The following is a 17603-nucleotide window of genomic DNA, read 5'->3' on the forward strand; positions in this document are numbered from 1 at the left end:
CAGCCCCCGCCCCACCGTGAAGGGGGTCCCGCGGTGCTGCGTCTGCTCTCGGAGCCCGGGGCCAAGTTAGAGAGAGAAGCAGCAACAGGCTGATGTTTCCGTAGAGAGACTTCCAGTGCCAGCCTGCCTCATCAAGAGAAGGAGCTCTTCCCGAGCTCTGTCATTAGGTAACGTCAGTGAGTAAGAAAAAGCAGGTAACGAAAACTGGACACAAATACAGAAAGTGAAATTAGATTATCCTTGTAGACTCCAGTAAGAACCTACAGTAATTTAATAGTGGCGTAATTTACTTATGCAACCATTCCATTATTTCATTTTTGCTGTTGAAAAATGTAAAATGAAAACTTTTCATATGATGCTTGTTGCTATGATGTAATGGCAAGGAGTCTCCCTGTACCTCTGTTGCACAAACAGAATGTCAGCATCGAATCCAGTGCTCTGCAGAGCTGTGGGCTGTGGAGGTAGCTGCACCACTGCTCTATTGCAGGACCAGAAGCAATAAACACCAGTTTGACTAAACAGAACACCAGAATAATTATCCACTAGGAGATTCCTAGTCATGTTAAAATTAGGAGTGTCTCTCTAAACTCAGAGCCAACTGAATGTAAAAGTAGCACTGTGTTTTATAAAATGCTGAAAGGTTGAGAGAACAGTTACTTTATTTCCTCTTTATTTTTTTATCTACTCCTCTCATCAATACTTAACTTTGTTATCTTTACTCTGGGTCCCAAATACTTAATCATGGAAGCATCACCTAAGCTGTTATACACCCCTCTACCCCTTGCTTAGAACAGATTGAGTAGTGGTGTCTGAGGACTGAGCTTAAAGTACCAGGGAGGAGTTTTCAGGCTGTAGGGTGTCTGTGTCTCTTGGAGCTTAGGTCAAATGTTGATGAGCTTGAAGCATTTAAGCAACTATCAGTACTCAGTCACTTACAGAAATTCATCCCATCTTCTTGTCACTAAGTGACAAAGGAAACAGCAAGTCTCAGAAGTACTCTGGGGATCTCCTGGCATTCAGAAGTAAGAGGACTCTTAGCTAGAGGTTCATTACTCCTCACTTGCTGTTTTCAAAACTTGTCAAAGCCGAGTGAAGGAAAGAAGCCCAGGAAGTGTCATGCATGGTCAAAGTGAATGCGTGCTAAGCCAAATTCTGACCTTCTTTCAGCACTAAATTGACTTTGGTACTACTCCTCCTGGCTGACACTGCAGGCTGGCACTACAGCCGGGCTCACCAGGCAGAGGGTTGCTATCACAGCGCCTGCCCTGCAGAGCAGCCAGATGCCAGCGTAGTACAATCCGAAGTGAATCGCGACAATCGGAATCAATAGGAAACAGTGTGTGAATCACCGCTTAATGCACTCCAGGGTGAGTCATCCCGATTCAAACCAGCTTTCAGACCAGCACAATGTCAGTCAGCTTCTCACACAGTTCGATGTGAGTCAGATCTCAGCACCGAGTACAATGTGAAATGAGTCACTGACTAACACAGCGCCATGTGCCTCCAGTACCCGGTGCGAGTTGTCAGAGCTTCTGTGTGATATGAGTCACTTCATAGTACAGTAAAACGGGCTTTTTGGGGGCCATTCATAATTAAGCACAATGCAACCAAGGGCTCAGGAGGAGATAATGTGAGTGAGCAGAGTAAACTGCTGCAGGCATCAGCTTCACTTCATAGTAGAGAAGTTTGTAAAATATTAGGAGGAGTGATTTTTTAAATGCTATTGTTTCTTAAAACAAGCTGCATAAAAATAACTAGAAGCAGGTGCTTTCTCTGACATCAGAGCCAGCAAAAGCAGGGTTGAAGCAGTGGTAAAAATCCCAGCACTGGAGAAGTCTGTGGGGTTTTATGTTGGTTTTTCTTCTAAGAGAGCTGATCAGTCAGTGTGACTGACATAGATCCACTGAGGCTGACCCCAGCTGCCACAGAAGACAAGGCAAGGGATGCTGACAGCTTGTGCTGTGCAGACTAGAAGATCCTGACACTGATTTAACTTAATTGCAGTTTGCAGTGACCTAATTTATGAAGGACTCAGCATGGGATGAAGTTATATCCATACTTACATTCATACTACCCCACTGTCATAGCATCCACTTAATCAGCTGGACAGAAACTACAGATTGCTATTGTTGCTTTTTCTATGCAACTGGTAAAGAATTCTTTAATGTATTTCCCTTATTACAGGAGAAATAGTGACAGTGACCCTGTGAATTACATGTTAGAGTTACATTTTCAATGAAGTCTCTTGTGATAAAATCCAAACTAAAGAAATTCTTTATCCAGAGGAGATATAGACATCCATCTGAAAAACAAACAAAGCCTCCACAAAAATCCCATTGAAGCCCCAGGTAACTAGGTTTCTAACAGGAAAGTCAGATTTTGCTCAGAGAAAGACTTTAGTGCAGGAAGTTTTTGCAGAGAGTGGCCTTGTGGTGGCCAACTGGGCAGAACTGAATACCAAAGAAAGAGGAGCAGAAGACATCCAAGGCATTGGTAGAAAAATATCTGTGACAGGTGACATGATCAAGGCACCATTTATCTCTTGCTGTGTGGATGTGATACCCTTTCAGCCATTCCTTTTGAAATGGAAAGCAATGCTTAGATGGATAAATGGATAGATGAACTCGGCTCCTCTGAGCTGCTGCTCCTCTGGAAAAATAAATTAAGTAAAACAAGCAAAGGTACTCAGTTTCTGGACATTTGACATGAAAGTTTCCCAGAGCTGATAGTTACAGGATAACACTTTTGCTTGCAACTTTATCCACTGAAGCCTTTAACAGGCTTGGGCACAGCAGTGACATAAAAAGAAGTTTATTCCATGCGTTGCCACTCTCCTTTCTGCTAACCTCTGTCTTGCAGTCACAAACTCTCATCCACTTCAGCCACCCCACTACAATATGCCAAATCTCCAATAATACAAGGTAACTTTTAGGAGCTCTTGCTCTTAACCTACTAAGTGGGCAAGCTGACAACTATGCCTAAAGCATGTGCATATGTGTGGGCGAGTTCATTAACATATATTAGAATTCTTTTCTGACTAAAATAGCACACTCCTTAATGCAGAAAGCCTGCTTGTCACATTTGTCAATGAAAAGGAAGAAGCATGAGCATCAAGTTTCCTCTTCATATTTCAGCTGACAGGGAACTGCCACAGGCTTCAGTGGGAGTTTGTTGCAGCCTCAAATATACCTGAATTGTTAAAAAATAGATTTAGAGATTTATTTGGAACTTGAGCCCAGTTGCAAGCCTCTTATGACTTGATAAGGTAGATAAGAACAGAATCTCTTCCAACTCACTGGTTATCATCACTGGGAGGATCCAAAGTCAAAGCAGTGACTGTGAGAGATAGGTAACCTCACCCAAAGCTTGCTGGCACCAAGAGGTGGCTTTCGTTGCTTTAGTGGAGTTTGGACCAGGCCTGAATATTTACTGAAAAGTAACTGGACTATATGATCCACATCTGTGCCCTCACTCCAAGTGCCTGTCTGCTAGTGTTTCAGCACAGGGCTTCCCAGGCTGTGGAGTTACTGGGGAAGCTTCATGCTGTGGCCATGCAAATCAGCCCCAAGAACAAGCTAAAGGCTTGCACACCTGCCTGATGGTAATGCATACAAGGAGGGAACATTAAGTCTCAGTAATTAAGTTTAAGAAATAGAATCTTTGCGCTCTGAGCTGAAAAATGTCATTGTGTTTTAGCATAAAGTGGGGATAAAAATATAAAGTTTTGTCTACAATCTTCTGCATATGCCTGGGTTTGAGGCTTTTTTTTTTGTTTGGTTGAGGTTTTGTTTTGGTTTTTAAATTGACATTTGTGGCTTAGATTTTAAATATCCCTCCTTTGGGAATGCTATTTTCTTTGTAGCCCACCCTTCTGCTGAGGAATTAGCAAATACTATAAATGTTACAACTAAGCCAAATATCACCTGAGGTGTTTTTAACCAGGGAAATAATTTTCACTCCTGACCTTTACACTCCTTCATGTTTATAAGGTTACATGGAGAAATGCCTCATAATCTGAATGTCAGATAGGTATGCTTTGGAATTATGCAAAAGTTATGACAGACATTCTTATCTCACCACTTCAGCATTACTCTTAAGGCATAGAGTGGTTTTGCCACTATTGTCAAAAGTAGCATCTCTGATGCTTGCCTAAATCCTTGGACTTTTTTGTTTTTTTAATTACTTATTAGCATTCAATAATATGAGCACATACATTTTTATATTATTCATAGATGCTATCTAGCCAGTTAAGAAGCAAGAACATGTGCCATTAATTTTGCTCTATTTTTGTTTCATTGCTCTTTAGGGACAATTTTATAATGGACTCAATTTGTTGTTATCATTATATAGAGAAGGCCATCTCTTTCGTTGGGAGATTCAGGAAGTCTGCACCTTGGCATCTGCAGAGATGCTACTTTAGATTGGCTTGAAACAATGAACCAACTGGAGACAAGCTGATCACCTCAACTCCTGCTCCTTGTTCTCATTTAAGTTTTTGAGCAGCTGGCACACTCCATGTCGAATTTAGATGGTTCTGTGGATTATTCCAGCTGGAATTATTCTAGGACCCACTGCCTGGAAAAGTTTCTTTATGTTCCAGGGTGCTGATTAATATCCAGGGTGGAGGATATCCAGAAACTCCAAAGCTACAAAATCAACCCAATTCTGCACAGACTGTGTGTAGTCAGAGGAGGCTTGTAAGTGACCAGTTACTTGTCCATAGTCAGAAGAAACCTCCTGCAGACGCAAAAATGATCATGCAGGATAGACTCATGCACACAATTTAGGAAGGTAGAAGATGTTTTGTAGCTTCAGACAATCACCAGGGATGGATTATGCATGTGCTGGAGTGGTCCCAAGGCACATGAGACAGCTAAGTGTAGGATCTGAGCAGTAATGCAGGTCCCAGAGCCTCATGTGACCCAGCCAACACCACCACCGTGAGGACCTCTGCAACAGAACCCGCTCTTGCCATCTGGGCACTGACACTGACTGTCCCATTCAAGGATTTGATTCCTCAGAGTGAGTCAATATTGGCAAAATTAGACCCTACTGACTATTCGTGTTATACTCAGCAAGTGGCTGAAACCATACCCACTCTGAGTATAAACAGAGCATGAGATAGTAGGGGTTGAAGTCCTTTGGTTAAAGGTGTCTTACATCATTCCATCAGTAGCCTAAAAGCATTTTTGGATTCCTCAGGAAACATGTATAGGATAGCAGTCCATCTCCAGTTTTCTAATCCTCTGTGTTTTCTTCTCTAACCCATTTTCAAACAAGGCACATTGCTGCTCCAGATGGTGGGGACAGAGAAGGCAGACTCCAGTCTCAAAGTGCAGAGAACATCCAGTACAGAGGGTTCTCATACAGTTTTTTCATTCCCATAGCACCTTCAGAGTGGTCTGGAAATCTGATGTCCCAAAGTAACAACTCTAAAATTATATTAGAAGACCTTTTCACTATGAGGTCTAAAAATATCCTCTCTTTTTTGCCCCAAAGGAGCCCGAAGTCTACTGAAGGCAAAATAATAACCACCTCAACTCCCACAGATCCACAAATCAATAAAGCAATTGCTTAAATTGTTGCTAATGTGGGCTGTACTCTAAAGGAGCAAGGAATTTTGTTAATTCCTACAAATAACATTCACTGGATTAACTGATAAATCTACTACCCTTTCCTGCACACAGCAGAACTCAAACCAGCAACTGCCTGGCCAGGCTCATTACACAGCTCTGGTGGTTGCAGCAAGAAGCAGCAAAGTGTGGTGGAAAGCCTCCATGTCCTACGGTGAAATTCTGGATATATTAGAAGCAGCAGAAAGATCGTACACACATAAAATAAAGCTCTTTTGAAGTTAGGTAAACAGTGCTGAGATAGATCACTTATTGCTTGTTCTGTGTACCTGACCAGCCTGACACGGTTTTGTCCTATGGGACTTAATACTAAGTGCACCAAAGGAGTTTGTACAACTCTGTAATAACCTGCACCACTGCTCAGCTCTCTACCTTGCCATCCTGTAACATGGGCCCTGGATTGTATTTAGCCCAGGCTAACTCATTATTAATATGAATTAGAGATATGAATGTGTGAACATAAATTATCTCAGAAGTAAGAGTGAATGTATTAGGCTATATAAACAGCACATCTCTGAATCCAAGTTACATTTTTCTAATCAATAATTATAATTTACTGTCCAAAGCAGCCTGAAATATTGTTAGATATATGATCTTTCAAAAAATGTTTTATATGCTATCACTCTCTAATTGAAACGTGAAAATGCTCCATTTTAAAAAGTACAGGTATCTGGAAGGAAATTAATACTTATTCATTCCATTCATGTGAATCTGAAGCTGACAGGAAGAAATCTGAATCTACAAATACATTCTACATTTCAGTGATCCTTTCACATTTCAAAACAAGAAAGGTTGGGGAGGGGCAGTTAGAAGCTATGTTATTTTTTCTGATTTTCTATTTCTGATCATTTAGGCATTGCTTGTCAGATTGGGCCTCCAGAGTTTTAAAATGGGTTGTAGTTTCTATCTATATTGTTGTTCTTGTATTTTATTCCTCCTGCTACACAGGTGCATCTTCTGCTACCGTGTCCTGCATTTGTCTCTTGGGAGAGTGGGTGGTTCTCACAAATACAAAAACTATTAAGCTCTACAAGATAGAAATAAATTCAACATTGAAAAAACCACAGTAGCCAAAGTGCAGCAAAATGTAATGCTGCACTCTGCTAAAATAACATTCTTTCTTCTCCTGACACTTCTGTCGGGTCCGTGACACCATCTGTACATTCCCCCTCAAGTTAAAACAGCAGCATTTCCTAAACCTGGATGAACATTTTAGAAAGGAAAGCAATTTTTAACCCCCAAGTATTTATCTCATTAAATTCAAGTCTGATATTATAGATTAAAAAAAGAATTCAAAATTGGTAGCAGTTAATTTTAATTCCCCTACAATTGTCATGGCCTCAAAAGAAGGTTTAGCAACCTGAAACAAACTTACACACAAAGGGATCTCGTGACACAGGAGGATGACTAGCTATGTATCCAAAAATCAAATACAAATAAGATTAAGAAAGCCATACTCATCTTTGTACAAGCTAGCATTTCATCTCTCAAAGACATCTGTCACTTACATATGGCACAACTTTCAGCATAACAGGGAGAGCACTATTAAGTGCTGTAGAACAAATGTGAAGCTCAGAGATAAGTCAGAAATGAACAGGGACTTCAAGGGGACTTGTCATTTCATCACCACCACTTATCTGCACACTCTGCAAAATGCAGTCTCCAAAAAGGCTTCCTACAACCGTGCAAAAATCCAACCAGTGCATCCACCAAAAACTGTTTCATGCTGTCTTCAGTTGGGGGCCTCAGTGAAAACCATGTAATTAATAACATCTAGTTTTGTGTTTCCTCCTCACCTTCACAGAAGCACAGAGTAAAAGTTTTTAAAAACTGTGGCAGTCAGACCTTCAATAGAGAAGATAGCATTGGCCCTTCCCCCTTTGCTATAAAGGGAACCAGAGGTTTGAGACATCCTCAATATTCACCAAAGGCCAGATTTTCAGGAGAGCTCACTCAAGCATCGTGAAGACTGAGAGTTGGCTAATCAGGTGAAAGAAAGAAAAAAAAGAAGAAGAGGCCCTAATTACTTCTATTGTGTACCATTTTTCTTAGGATGGCCTTGAAGTCAAAACCTCAGGAAACCCTTTTCAACTCCTGGGCTCATACACCTCTGTGCCAAGAGCTCTAGCTCTCCAAGGCCCCTCACTCATACCTTTTGCTCTCTGCATCACCACTCCCCTCTCATTGTATTCCCAGACACATGAAGAATTCATTACCTCTTTGCCTTCCATCACAGCACTTAAATGATTGAATCTTCCAAAGGATCCAACACCTTAGAACTTCCATGGGGGAAAATCAGTGACTTACCTTTTCAGTTCCCTTGAGGCTGTGGCCTTTAGCACTTCTGGGTAGGATTTTTAAAGCAAACAAAAAAGGAAAACGGAGAGAGATGTTTCTTACTTCCCCCTTCCTTTGTTGCTTGCAGCCCATGGGATCGGAGAGGACGGAGATTCGCAAACGGCAGATGGCGGCGACCCCGGAGAGCCCAGGTGCTGCACAGGCTCAGCTCAGCACAGGAAATCGAGGCTCCAATGCCTGCTGCTTTTGCTGGTGCTGCTGCTGCAGCTGCTCATGGTAACCCCTCTCATTCAAGCCTCTAGGGAACAGAATAGCAGGGAAGGGACACATAGCTCCTGCACAGGACAGCATAAGCCAAAGAAAACAAATTGTATAATTCTGCAGATCTGGGACACAAAGAGATTGCTGTGCTCTACCACTAGACACAACCCTCTACTCCAGTGTACTCCTTCTTTCTCCTGCCATTGAAATAACAGATTTTAAAAGAAATATCTGTAGTATCTCTATTGCTCTTTTTTTGTCAACACTATGTAATGTCTGTTTTGTGCTAACCTCAGCACTGAGCTTCACCAAGGCTCCCACTAAAAACTGAAAGCAATGCCAGAATATGTCAGAGCTTTATTTTTAGATTTGGGCCTTGACAAGCAGCACTGAAGGTGTTAAATGGAGTTAGGAGAAGGTGGAAGAATTTTTAGGTCAGAAAATGAATAAGCAGGTGCCCAGCACACTTCTTATCCCCTGAAGGTAACTGGATCTGTTGTCATTAATTAGTATTGCCAACTCATGACACCTGCAACTCATATGAAGATAATCATTGGGACCAGAAACTTTAAACATTGTGCGTATTTGCTGAAGTTGAGAAGCTAAGCAGAAAAAATTCAGAAAAACTCCCATTACAAAAGTCCCAGTTCTGTTAAGGAAGAAAATTTATCAATCAAAGCAAAAGAGGAGGAACCATTTGATTCCTTAAATTAACAGTGTGTTCACCTTCACTTTCTTACCAGCCCCTCCAGATACAAGTGATTTCATTCTAAACTGAAGTAAATTTTCCCATACTCAAAAGCCTTGTATCTGGTTAGGGCAAAGTGTTACTTCATGGGTAAGAGTAGAACTTGCATTCAAATAAACAAAAAGTCTTAAACAGCCACAGAGTTTAGCTAAAATTCTGACAGCAAGTGAATCCTTTGTGAAGATTCACTATCCACCACATAAACACTTCAGAGCAAGCAAACCTGGCACTGAAGTGATGGGAAGCATTCATAAATAAACTTACAGCCTGGGCTAGGAATCTATTCCACTAATGTTGTTTTCCAATAGCGCCCTGTGGCAAATGCTTTGGAGAACACCATTAGAAAGCAAGGGAAGAGCAGACTGATCATTTCCTTGCTATTGGTACTCAGCTCATCAGAAGCCAAGACACACAAGATTCTGCCCTCCCTAATGCAAATAGTAAGTATTTTGCAAGGACAAAAGGCTGCTTGGAGGTTTGGGTTTCTTTGTGAGATGCCAAGAACTCTGGCTCTGATCCTACCAAGCTTTTCAGCAGGTGCTTAGAGGTAAACTAAGGTAGAATTTAGAGAGACATAGAGATCCTGCCTGTACAGGATCAATTTGTGACCTATTGCATGTGTGTTAAAGCATCCCATACAAATTCCAATGCCATTTCAACAGCTGTCCAGTGCAATTGCAAGTGGCTCAGTCCAGAGCTGCATTACACAAAAATGGTTTTCCATTTTTGAAAAAAATTAAAGGAAAAAACAAGACACATTTATCTACTGTCATAGTATATAAAATTTGTATTTTACCTTTTAAATTGTTGATAAAGTACATTTTTTTGGTGATTTTACCTGATATTTTCCAGGATGCTCATTTTCTGTGTATCTCACTATTCAAACAATTCAATGAAAGCAATTTACTCAATAGGGTTTGTGAAAGTACCCAGATTTCATGATGCTTAAAATTCCTATTAGCATTTCAGAATCATCTGGGAAACCAGTACAGGCTCAGAAGCAGAGTAGCTTGTTTCAGCTTTAAAATAATTTCTGATTTTTTTTGAAACAATTGTTTTCTAGTAGCAAGTAATGCAAAACAAACCATAATTAAGCTATTTATGTTCCCCATTCATAGACCATTTCCTCAAAATAGACTAAGCTCTTGGAACAGAAAGATTATGAATAGGAATAAAAATAACAGTCTCCATGAGTCATGCTGCTGAGCTGCTGAACATCCAATATTCAGCATATTCTTAATAGTAGATTTAGAATGAACTGAAATGAGTCTCTCAGCTGGATGCTCAGAGCCTGTGTTCATTCCTACAGTCAAGACCAAGCCTCCAGCCTGTTACTCTTCCAGATCCCGAGAGGATACAGTATTGCACTACTCTCTTTATTGTTTACTCTTACATTTCTAGGGAAACAGCCTGCCTGGAAGTAATTTTCTGAAGCATGGCATGTTCTCTTAGGGAGGCTTTTGTTATTTCTTTGGTATTTTTCCTTTTCTGTGCATTATCCTATTAGACTATATTCCTTTCTGTTGGATCTGTTGATTTCCCTCAATCCAAAAACAGCTCTGACAAGAGTATCACTGCCTGTCTGTGTGTGAGAAGACATATTACTTTACATATTCAAAAAAGGCCAGAACCACTGCTAAAAAGGGTATTAAAGGCTTGAGAACCATATTATCTAACAGAAAAAAGAACTAGCATTACTACTTACATTTTTCTCTTTTTTTTTTTTTTCTGAAAAGGTAAGTTGACATAGCTCATTGGTTTGAACAAATGGTTCAGATATTGCTGAAAAAAAGTGTTTGCACTATCTGTTCTCCATCTCAGCAACACAAAAGCTTTCCTATATCTTCAACACATGGACTGCTGTGGCAAAGAGAAAAGTAGGTCTCTGCAGATTATGGACAAACAGTAGACAAAGAGAGAGAAGGAGATGCCCAGTAAACAAAAAGGCTGCAAATAAGACTTGGCCAAGAGTTTAGAATGCAAAACAGGCAGAAAAATCCACTGGTTGAACACAAAACCTTCCTAGAGATAAATGAGATTCTTAGGGATTAAGGCAGCAAAACTTAGAACACTAGCATGAAAGAAAGGTGAGATACAAATGAAGAAATAAAGTTCGGTATTTCCCTAGAAGTTATAGCAACTTTGTTGCCTTGTTTCAGCTGGAGGACCCGTTTCATATAAATAACAGGCAATATAAAATATAAAAAACACTGGGAACTTTTCTTCTTGATATATTTTAAGCAGCTTTACAGATTATATGATAGCATGTGTGTATGCATATGCATTTCTCACTAAGCTACCATAGCCTGGATGAACTGGAATGTAGTCCCCACTCCCAAAAAAAATTGTATTTTCAAATCCAGTTTCAAATGAAAATTAATCATCTACAACTACAAAAGAAATTTTTAAAAACTAAAGCTATCTTAACTGACATTTCATGAAAGCAGGAGTTCACAGCTACCCTTCCATGGGATATCAAAAACTGTCAGTGATTACTAGTGATTGCAGCAAACTTTGTTTTTGCAATGCTACAAACAAGTGTTTCCACTCAGACATATTCAAAATGATATTCAGCAATGATAGATCTGCTCTTTGTGCTCCAGATCTCACATTTTGACACATGTATTAGCAATTTGCTAAGATGCAATCAATCACCACACAATCTGGCTGTATCTACATCTGAACTCTGAAAGTGCTTACCCTTCCAACATCACATAGAGAGGTCTTTAGCTGTCTTAAATTTTGTGTCCTGCTTCTGAACTCTGGCTTTCCTGTGACATGACATCACCATTCCAAACCCTCATCACAACTGAGGGGAAAAAAAATGCAAACAAATCCAAACCCACCTACCTTGAAACCTAACTCACATAAAGCCAGTTCATCAGATCCAGCTTAAGTAAAAGCATTGCACTGAGCATACACAGTACAAAAACAAACAGAGAATAGATTTGGTATGTGACAAACGGTATGCATCCCATGCACACTTGTGTGTGTGTATGTATATATAAAGAATTGGACCTGACAATCCTTATGGGTCCCTTCAACTTGAGATATTTTATGGAACTATGCTCCTTCTGTAGAAAATCTGTATCACAGAGTATTAAACAACATTCAGCTACACTCAAGGCTTATACGATTGTAAAAATAAGGTCAGAATGTAACTGTGAGTAATGTGCCTATCATTAGCTTCTGTCCTTTTAGAATTTTTATTTTTAGTATAGAAGGAAAAGTGTCTAGTGTATGTTCAGACCTTTTCTCTATAAAGTTGACTAAAACTTTGTTTGCTACTTTTCAGTCTTACTGTTAGAAATCAAGAAGAAGAGAGAGCAAGGAGAACATCTCATGAACTCCAAGCAGAGGGTATTCCAAATTGTGAGGAAAGGTATGGTCTTTATTAAGTGTTCTGTCAAGCTAAAATGAAATAAACCCAACAAGCCATACTAAGTAGTTGCAATGGTTTACCTGAAATATGAAAATAACTATTATCTACTTGTCATTTACACCCAATTTGCAAGTCACCTGTTTTTTTTACCTCCTAATGAATCAAAGGTATGATTTAAAATATTTTACTTCAATTATATGCAGCATGTAAGCACATCCCCACTCCCATGACAAATTAAAACTAGCATTGTAAAATGAAATTTAACCCTTTTTCCTGAAATAATTTAAAAATACACCCTGTTCCCACCCAGCAAGTATGTAATGAGCTTAACCGGCAGTGCTCAGCCTTACAAAAATAATAAACTGGAGCTTAAATCCTCCCAAAAGTCAGGCAACAGTTTCTTCAGAAATGCTCAAACAGGCAAAAGCACCTGCAAAATGGTAACATACCTTTCAAAGTGTTTGAATCACTGCTTCTTTATATGTATTTTCATTCAATTTTTAACCATAATTTAACAAGGAATATTAGGGATAGAAAAAACGTCTAGCTGCTGCATGGGTACTTCTTTGTTGCAATTACTCTGAGCAGTAAACTGCAATTTCTGCATCAAAGCAGAGGCAATCACCTGCATCAGAGCTTTTGATAAGCACACTTTCAAAAACATCTTATAAATGTGTTTACACAAGTTTGCACTTGGGTGGTTGCAATGAGGAATCAGAACCCCATGAACCTCACAATTTAGTTCCATTGTGATGGCAGATGCCTCCTGCCAGCTGCAAACAGCTTGAGTAACAATCATTTGTTTCTCTCCTTTTGCTCTTCTTCCTCCTTAAGCCCTGCTCCCACTCTTGAAGAAGTAAATGCCTGGGCTCAATCATTTGACAAGTTGATGCTTACTCCAGCTGGCAGAAATGCTTTTCGTGAATTTCTGCGAACAGAATTCAGCGAGGAAAACATGCTTTTCTGGATGGCCTGTGAGGAACTAAAACAAGAATCCAACAAAAGCGTCATTGAAGAAAAAGCAAGACTAATTTATGAAGATTATATTTCTATCCTTTCTCCAAAGGAGGTATATTGCTTTCCCTAATACATTCTTTGATGTTTCTTTCTTTGCACAGTTAGTTCTAACATGTGTTTAAAGCTACAGCAATACTTAGGGAGAATTTCCCCCCGGCCCCCACATTCCACTGCCATCAAGTAGATATTTAGGGGAAGAAGGCACCCACCATTGAGATGACATGGTCAAAACTACTTTCACTGGTTGGAAGGAAGTTCTTCCTATGTTACCCTGGCATGCTGATGTGGAATTTTTAGTTTGAGGCACAAATATATGGCTGATCACATTATCCTTGCCCAACTCAAATTTTATTTGTTGGACAAATCAGTTCCTTTTCTTGTTACACTCGGAAGAGGGTGTATACGTTTCTCCAAAAGCACAGTAACCACAAATAAAGTGTCATTTTCAAAGACAAATTTCTCATAGAGCAGCTGACAAAATATGGCATAGAACAAACACAATGACTTCCCCAAAATTTTCAAAACTATTTTGCTGTTAGCAAATATGTCAAGTTTCAAAGACACCTCAGTACAGTTTGAATATAATCCTGCCAAGCAGGCTAGAATTTTAAACCTTTCAACATCCTTGCAAAATTGCAATTTAATTTTCTTTTTGTGCCAGCTGTTCTTATATACTTATAAAAATGCTGTTTAAATCTACCCAGTCTGTTCCTGCAATACTAGTAACTCTCTACAGACACATAGGACCTGCAGGAAAAAAAAATTACATTACTGTATGTTGTATGGAATCATTATATAGCCCTACCTGTGGTTCACATCAACTCACTCTGCTTTTTAACAGCAATTTGATTAAGAAACAGCTTCCCAGGTTACATTGTCCACCTGCGTCATACTCTTACTCCAAACTCAGTCTCTTTACAACAGCACCAACTCTCCAGGAAATGAACTGTCACAAAAAATTACAAATGCTCTCTACTACAGAGCAGGAAGTTGGTCTGGAAATAACCCATCGGTCTCAGTAATAATGGGATTGCAGACAGCCCTGTTCCAATAAGGTACCTCAGTGAGGACATTACCCATACTCAAGATATTACTCCACTCAAATTTTAACAGAATAATTTTTTGCATGTTTATTTAGCAATTTTTACAGTCTTGTAGGACACCAGCTGAAATGCTTAAAAAAGATGTTTTTTTCAACCAGTGAAAGAAAAATAAGACCCCACCTGTACTATTCACCACTATTATTTACATGACTTTCTATTTTAACACACAGGTCAGTCTGGACTCCAGAGTAAGAGAAGTTATTAACCGAAATATGCTGGAACCCTCACAACACACCTTTGATGATGCACAGCTTCAAATTTATACCTTAATGCACAGAGACTCTTACCCACGGTTTATGAACTCTGCTATTTATAAGGACTTGCTTCAGTCCTTGTCTGAAAAATCCATTGAAGCATAGAATTTTTTCTTAAATGTATTTATTTTAAAACAGACGGGACTCTGGGCTACAGAAATCCACAGGGAATTTAGAATTAATCAGATATTTACCTGAAAATAACTCAGGCAAGTTTTACTACAGACTGAATAATTTAAATCCGCACAAAGCTCTGACACAATCAACTAAGTACAGTTTCCTATTAAATTCAGTATTACTTTGCAAAAAGAAACGAAGAGAATTAAGAAGAAACTTTGTTCAAAAAATGCAGTATTTTTTCAAACACAGCAGACAATTCAGACACAAAGCTATTACACTTATGTCTGAGGTACAAATACCAACTGAGCATGAAACTAAAACTGATTTTTAACTGGAATGTTAGAATTTTCTTGAAAATCAAACCAGTTGCCCTATCCACACTGTGACCAAAGTAAAAATATTACTTCCAATAGTGCGTTACTCTAGACACTGCCATCACACCTGGCATAGGTACACTCCACTTCTTTGGGTATATTTAATGCATACATGGTGCACTAATGGAAATTGGCATGGCAATCTCAAGTTTATCAAAGTTACTGGTTGAAATGCTGCTTATAAAAAAAAAACTTTTGCTGAAAAATTGTTATTTTAGTATTATAATATGCTGAAAGCATTAAGTTCCCTTTGTTGATGTTCATAAAGTTAAATTATTTATCTCAGAGGAAGACAAGTCTGGGCATTCAAATTCCAAAATAAAGCACAAGAATTCTCACATATTTTTCTCTTCCCTCAGTAGGTGTTTGTAAAACCCTTCACTATTTGTTCCCAAGATGAGAACAGTTTCAACCAGCTTAGGTTTGTAAATATGAAATTCTTCCATTCCCTGACAGATCTTGTAAGGTTTCTATTACAGATATACACACAATTTACACACTAAAAGCAGGAAGATGGAACTTGTGTTCTGATACAGCACCATTTCAGACTGTCCAACAGCACCAGCTCTATCCAGTTACAAACCATGTTCATTTACAATATGCCCAAAGCATTACACTTAATTCCTGGTCATATCTCAAAATCAGTAATCACAGGAAATACTAGGAAGAAAGGAAGTTAAATCCACATAAACTATCTGTACATCTGTTACTCTAATGTCTTCTTTCTTTTAAATCACATGATTCACTACAATTCCACTACATTAAACTCTGGAGTTTATAGTGGATTTCCACTGAATTGTATTTTTCCCTGTGTATTTATTTAAATGAGCCAAATGACATGTATAGGTTGGAAAAAGACATATGAGAAACAGAAAGACACAAAAAAATACCCCCAGAAAGGGGTACCAGACAGACAGAGTTCAGTGATGTGTACTGTAGCCTTTCCCAAAACCTACTGTTTGCCTAAATCCAGCACTATGGAAAACACAAAATGGGAACTTTCTCTAAAAAAACTGAAATGGGAAGAACAAAACAGAATTTAAGAGATCAATTTAATTGTTTCCTTAATGCACTTGGCAGGTAACATGTTGTGCCCTTACTGTATTTTGAAGCACATAATGATTTGATTTTTTCAGTACATAGCACCACAGGAGAAGAGCTGGTACATGGCAATTTATCAATGCCATGGGCTGGCTCAAGCCAGGCTGGATGGGCAACCTGGTCTAGTGGAAAGTGTTCCTGCCAGTGGGGATGGTACTAGATTAAGGTACCTTCCAACCCACATAATTTATGATTCTATGACCAGTTTTCATTATCTCCTTCCAACAACAAAACAGTATTCAACATGTCAGCACAAAAAAGTAAACCAAAAAATCTAGAGAGAGCAAAGGAAAATGCTTTTGCCTGCTGTAGCACGGTGCTGAGCGACTAAGTTAAGAGGAAACCCTTCCATGTGCCACTAAAGACACAGTTCAGTTAGTGTTTGCCACTGCTTACCCAATCAATGCTGCTTACCTCAGCTGAATTTCTATTTAATACACCCAAAGCACTACCAATGCAATTTCAGTTTATGAGAAATATTGTAATGTAAGTAGTAACTTCAACAAAACAAACCAGGTATCTTCAAAAGGCAGCACTCATGGGGAGCTGGCAGTCAAACAGATGATACTGTATTTGTTTTAATCAGAGTGGGCAGGAGTGCTCTAAACCTTTAAGTTGACAAATAAAGTTTACCTAGGTCAAATTCAGCTTGTTGGAAAGATCATATGAACACATCAAAAAAAAAAAAAACAAAACTTCAAAGCATGTCACCTCACAAAATGGAGGATTTAATTTCTTTTAAGTTATCTCTCTTCCCTGCAAAGATACTTCATTAAAAGCTGGCAGACAGACTGAACATTCATAGTTCATATGAAACTATATATTCTACTGTTCTGCAAGGAAAAGAAAAAAAAAGATGCAATGAAGTTAGAGGGCAGAGAAAACTACATTGGTTTGGGCAGTTTTATGTTTAACACTAAATTTTTTTAAAAAGAAAGTAATACATTCTAAGCTTATTTTCCATGTGCTACAACTTCTAAGCAATGAACATTCTCTAGGCAATTTTTATTTTACTTCTGCATAACAATATGTTGACATTTGCAATGTGCATTCTTTCCTGAAATATCTTACCAAATCTTAATGCTGCGCTTTAGGCCTAAGCTTATACCCACCACCAGTAGCAGAATGCTGATCCCTAGACATCCTGAGAATATCTCCTAAAAACCCAAACAACCCACTCCCTTAAATATCTTGTTATTTTGAGGCTGGTTAATGCTGGATTGAATTGATGGCATGGAGGCAAGGAGGGGGGGAGGGGGAAGATGAAAACAAAAACCCACCCACACGGACAACAATTTTTTAATTACATTTC

The 17603-nt window shown here is 39.0% G+C and overlaps 1 protein-coding gene across 1 annotated transcript; it reads left to right on the forward strand.

The window, feature by feature from the left end:
* Positions 1 to 7890: 7890 nt before the first annotated feature.
* On the forward strand, positions 7891 to 15528 carry RGS20 (regulator of G protein signaling 20; the record flags this gene model as incomplete). The annotated part of the gene is given in 4 exon segments (XM_005418314.2): positions 7891 to 8207; positions 12236 to 12322; positions 13157 to 13391; positions 14613 to 15528. Coding segments are annotated over 4 exon segments (828 nt in total), but the record flags the coding sequence as incomplete, so codon positions are not given.
* Positions 15529 to 17603: the final 2075 nt, after the last annotated feature.

Source organism: Geospiza fortis, unplaced genomic scaffold, assembly GCF_000277835.1.
Source record: "Geospiza fortis unplaced genomic scaffold, GeoFor_1.0 scaffold53, whole genome shotgun sequence".
NCBI lineage: Eukaryota > Metazoa > Chordata > Aves > Passeriformes > Thraupidae > Geospiza > Geospiza fortis.